General features: G+C 59.1%; 1 protein-coding gene across 1 annotated transcript; it reads right to left on the reverse strand.

Moving 5' to 3' along the window:
- Positions 1–3,499: 3,499 nt before the first annotated feature.
- On the reverse strand, positions 3,500–5,378 carry LOC119293649. The gene is made up of 2 exons (XM_037572039.1): positions 4,048–5,378; positions 3,500–3,885 (listed from the first exon to the last, which is right to left on the reverse strand). Exon 1 carries the CDS (start codon positions 5,354–5,356, stop codon positions 4,577–4,579), a length of 780 nt encoding a protein of 259 aa, XP_037427936.1. The 5' UTR covers positions 5,357–5,378; the 3' UTR covers positions 3,500–3,885; positions 4,048–4,576.
- Positions 5,379–5,667: the final 289 nt, after the last annotated feature.

The raw sequence follows: 5,667 nt of genomic DNA on the forward strand, positions 1-5,667 counted from the left end.
TGTGTACCGGACACTGGGTGGATAGAGATGAAATGCATCTGGTGAGAGGGGTGAGTCCTTCCGTGGAGGAAGATATGCACGGAGAGCAAGTGGTAGCAGCAGACGGGGTGAATAATGACGCACATGATAGATCCAAGCGTTTCTAAAAATAAGTGAAAATGAATGGGAGGAAAAGGAAGGCAGCACTAGTGTCAGGGAGCGAGGCAGTGACATGGACAGATGTCGTCATGCGTGTTCCGGCACTCGATGCGCGACGTGTCCGGCCGAGATCTTTTTACACTCCCCGCGGATGTTCGCCGGCGCCTGCTCATCCCACGTCGAAATCTACAGAAAGTGTGATTGGAATCAAACAGGACAGCGGGTTGTATTGCGACATTGCGAGCGCGCGGGAGTCGAGAGCAAACGCACAGGGACAGGGGTCTACCGACCACCGGTTTGGTTTTTGGTTTGGTTTGTTTCCGATGAGGCATTCGGCCCCAGGGGCGGGGGCGAGGAGGCGGAGGTAAAAATTCCGGCTTTTCAGGCGCCTGACGCCAACTCGGACCCTAATGTCCGGTCGGGTCCGATTGGAATTACATAGACAGAAATCAGGGCCTAATGCGCAGGAGCAAATGGACAAACCCTCGTTTTTTATCTGATTTTGATCCATTCCCGATTTAGATTTGGGTCGTGTTTGTGTCAAAACGGACAACGCATGAATGAGCGGGACACACGCCCTTGTCCTTTCCTAGCCCGCGCGTCGGGACACAACCCTCTGAAGGAGGGAGAAAGGCTATGAGATTCAACACACTTTTGATTAGCACTGCGGCTAAGGTTTATATACAGTTTACAGGCTGATCGTGTGCCACTAACTGAGGCCGGTCGTGGGCTACATCGTGCCCACTTCTGACGCTCTAGCGCTGACTCAAGTCACGCTACATACAGAATACATACACTGACGCGTATACTCTAACACCCCCGCAGTCTTGGCGGCGGCCGGCTCGATGCAAATACTGGCCCGAAACTGAAGAAAAACGTCCGTAGGCAAGCCTTTAGTCATGATGTCGGCGAGTTGTTGCTTGGTGGGATGTGAAGGATGCGAAACTTGCCAAGTGCCACGCGCTCCCGAACTAAATGGATGTCGAGCTCCACATGCTTGGTGCGGCGATGGTCAACTGGATTCGTTGAGAGATATCAGGCTGAGACGTTGTCGCAGAAGACCACGGTCGCCGATCGAAGAGGGAGCAGGAGCTCGCCAAGGAGTTGTCGGAACCACACGCACTCGGCAACTGCATTGGCGATGCCGCGGTACTCAGCTTCGGCACTGGACCGTGACACCGTAGCCTGGCATTTGGACGACCAGGAGATGAGCGCGTCGCTGAGGTAGATGCAGAAGCTAGACGTCGACTGGCGCATGTCGGGGCAGTCGGCCCAGTCGGCGTCAGTGAATGCCCGCAGGTCCAGCGATGGAGAGGCCGAAGATGCAAGCCATGGGACGGCGCACCACGCACATACCGCAACACGCATTTGATGAGGGCGTGGTGACAGTCCCGACGCGAGCTCCGGCCTGGTGATGGTGAGGTACTATAGGGCCCCAGCGAGGCTGCGATACGCCGACGGATCAGCGAGGCGCGGCCCCTCGGCATGTGGAATCTTGCCCTTCGTGTCTATTAGCGTGGGGGGCGGCTTGCACGTGTCCATGCCGGCGCGCTCCAGAATGTCTTCGGCGTACTGCCACTGGCAGAGGAAAAAGCCAGCAGCAGTGCCCGTCACCTGAATGTCGAGGAAGAACCGAAGGGCACCCAGGTCCTTCATGGAGAATTCGCTGGTGAGCCAGAGAATGATGCGCTGGAGAAGAGTCGGGGACGAGGCAGTGAGGACGATGTCGTCGACGTAGAGGAGCAGGAACGCGGCATCGTCCCCGCTGGCATAGGTGAACAGGGAGGAGTCAGACCGGTTTGCCGAGAAGCCCAGCGTCTTGACGAAGCCAGAGAACGTCTGGAACCACGCACGCGAGCCTGTTTGAGGTCGTACAACGACTTGTTCAGACGACATATGGGGTGTGGCTGTTGTTCGTCGACGAAGCTGGGGGGCTGAAGATAGTAGACCTCCTCCGCGAGCGTTCCGTGCAGGAACGCATTCTTGACGTCCAGTTGGTGAACGGACCACCGCCGCGAGGCAGCAATGGTGAGGACGGCGCGGATGGTGGCCGGCTTGACCACTGGAGAGAACGCCTCGCTGTAGTCGACACCGGCGCGCTGATGAAAGCCGCGGACGACCCACCGCGCCTTGTAGCGCTCGAGGGAGCCATCCAGGCGAAATTTGTGCTTGAAGACCCACTTACCAGTGACCAGATTGGCGCCCAGCGGCCGCGGGACCAGCTCGCAAGTGCGGTTGGAGACGAGCGCGGCGAACTCATCGCGCATGGTGGCAAGCTAGTTTGAATCGCACACGGCGACCCGCATGGAGCTCGGCAATGGAGAGAGCGCAATCGTTGGCGATGCAGTGGCGGTGTAGTACTTGGGATTCTGCCGGAAAGTGACGGCCTGAGCTCGTGTCACCATGCGTGTCGGGGCAGCAGGCGCGGCGCGCGGAGCGCCCCCGCTGGATGCTGACGAAGAGCCAGCGCCGTACGATGCGGAATGGGTGGTGGAGCTCGAACCAGTGGAGCGTGCGCTAGACATGGAGGCGTCAGATCCACCCACCGCAGATCCAACGGTGGAGCTTGAACCGATGGAGCACGCGCTGGGCGCGGAGGCATCGGAGCCGCCCGTAGCGGATCCAACGGCGTCAGGGGAGCAGGCCAAGCCCGATCCAGTGCCCGCAGCTGGACAGATGCGTAATGAAGAAGAGCTGAGCCCCGGGCGAAGAACCTGTAGAATAGGCGGAGCGCCCAGGGATGGCGGAGCCGGCGGCGTAGGGGTAGCATCGCGTGCGAAAGGGAAAACATCCTCATGAAAATAGACATGTCGTGAGGTGAGAACCCACTTGGACGCAAGGTCGAAGGAACGGTACCCGCGATGATCGGCAGGATAGCCGAGGAAAACGCATCCTGCAGAGCAAAAATCAAGATTGTGGCACGCCGTGGAGGCAGTGTTCGGGTAGCAAAGGCAACTGAAGACGCGGAGCATGCTGTAATCATGGGCAATGCCGAGGAGAAGCTCGTGAGGGGTGCGCGGCGAGCTGCTGTGGCAAGGGCGCCTGTTGAGCAGAAACGTGGCGATGTTCAGGGCTTCAGCCGAGAAGCGGGACGGCAGCGAGGCATGGAAAAGAAGAGCTCGCACACTGTCGTTGAGCGTTCGCAGAGTGCGTTCAGCTTTGTTGTTCTGCTAGCTGGTGTAGGGACAGGACAGATGGAGCACGGTGCCATGAGAGGCAAGGAGCTCGCACGAGGCATGACTACCGAACTCATGGCCATTGTCAGTATGCACAGAGAACACTGGCAGCTGAAACCGGGTGTGTGCGTAGGTGTAGAAATCACGCAAGATTGGGAGGACCTCTGACTTGTATTTGAGCGGGAATGTCCAGACGTAATGTGTGTAATCGTCGAGAATTGCTAAGTAAAATTGATACCCAGAAATGCTAGATGCAGGGAGGTCCATATATCCAGGTGAAGCAACTGAAAAGGAAAATAACTACAACTAAGCGACTCTAAAACAGGAGGCGCGTGTGCTTGCCAAGACGACAGGCATGGTAGGGATGCGGCGCGGATTTGTTGAAGCTAAACGAAGAGCAGCTAGTGACATGTTGGAGTTGCGGAGCCCCTGGATGTCCGAGCCGCTGATGCAGGCGAGAAGTAGTGACGACGCAGGCGAATGGACGCGGAGTGTAGGCACGGGCCGTTGTCACAGAGTACAGATCACCGGTGGAGTCACAACACGGGATCACCTCCCGGGTTTGGAGGTCCTTGACAGAGAAACCAAACAAGTCAAACTCAATTGAGACGGGGTTGTCATGACAAATTTGTCATACTGAAAGAAGATTCTTGATGAGAGCCGGTGAGACAAGAACATTGCGTGCCGGAGATGAGCAAGCCAGCTCCGGTGTGGGTGATGGGAAGATGCTCACCACTTGGGAGGACGGAATGAAGTGTACCAGGAGAATGAGTCATGTGTGCAGCCGCGCTAGAGTCCATGTACCACTCGGAGGAGGTCCCTGAGGACGACGGTCCGGCCATGGCGCTGTGAAGCGTGGCTTGGAGGGAGTGCATGTCCAGGGGCTGCTGCTGCGGTACGCTTGGAGGTGTGTTGGTGTAGACTGCCGGCGGCGCGTAGCTGTACTGGTAGCCAGGCGCACCGGGCGCGAGCAGAGACGACGCGGCATACACGGCCTATTGGTGCGGCGTGCCGGGGCGCGGACCGAGCACGCCAGAGCCAGGGGCATGCCACGGCATGGGCCAGGCCTGGACAAGCACGGTCCAGGAGTTGGCGCCCGATGCGGGAACGGGCAGGCCAGTAACGCACTGGGGCGGCGCTGGCAGGGGCGCACCAGCGGGGCCGTTGTCGCGTCCGCAGCGACACCCATGCCCGCCACGTGCACGGCCACCGTTGTTGACGTCAGGCGCAGCCGGAGGCGCGGCTGGGGCCGGGGCAGGTGGTTAAGCAGGGCCACGCCCGGCGACGAGCGCGTGCATGCCCTGTAGACGCGCGGTTTGCTCGGCACGATGCTCCTCCATGAGAAGGAAGAAGCGCGTCTGGAGGAGCGAGGGCAGCGGTGACTGCGATATGATGTGGGGGATGGCGCCATGGTACTGACGGTTGAGGCCGCGCAGGAGATGAAAGACATGTCGCGACTCCGTCACCGGCTGGCCGAGGTCGCGGAGCTGGTCGGCGTACGTCTTTAGCTTGGTGCAGTACTGCATGACTGTCATGTCGCCCTGCACCACAGCGTGGTACTCGGCCTCGACGTAGACGGCCCGCGCGAGATGGTTGTGTCGGAAGATGCCATCGATCGCCGTCCAGACGGTGAGCGCGATGTCCCTGTCCGCCATGACGACGTCCAGAAGATCAGGCGCGACCGTGGTGTTCAACCAGTGAACGACTGCATGATCTGCCATCGCCCAGTCATGGCCATCGAAGCGAGGAACGGCCACGGCGTCGACGTGGTCGCGGAGCCTGAACATCCCGATCACGGTGTCGAAGTGGCGGCGCCACTGCGCGTAGTTGCCGGCGGGAAGATCGAGGGTGACGGGGATGTGGCGGCGAATTTCAATCGTTTGCAACACCGAAGGGGAGACGGTGGGGGCTGGGGTAGTAGGAACAGCGGCGACGGGGCCGGCCGGAAGGAAAGCAGGTGGTGGTTGCGGTAGATCGACGGCGGCAGGAGCGCCGGAGCCATCAGCAATGGGGGAGGAAGGGGAACCGGGGCCGTCGCTCATAGCAGATGAAGCAGGGTCGTCAATCAGAGCAAAAGTGTTGAGCCGATCAGTGGTATCTGATACCATGAAGGAGGGAGAAAGGCTATGAGATTCAACACACTTTTGATTAGCACTGCGGCTGAGGTTTATATACAGTTTACAGGCTGATCGTGTGCCACTAGCTGAGGCCGATCGTGGGCTACATCCTGCCCACTACTCACGCTCTAGCGCTGACTCAAGTCACGCTACATACAGAATACATACACTGACGCATATACTCTAACACCCCCTTTTTTCTTCCCCTACGTGGACTGCCCCTCCTCCCCGTCCCC

This window comes from Triticum dicoccoides, chromosome 4B, assembly GCF_002162155.2.
Source record: "Triticum dicoccoides isolate Atlit2015 ecotype Zavitan chromosome 4B, WEW_v2.0, whole genome shotgun sequence".
In the NCBI taxonomy this organism is placed as follows: domain Eukaryota; kingdom Viridiplantae; phylum Streptophyta; class Magnoliopsida; order Poales; family Poaceae; genus Triticum; species Triticum dicoccoides.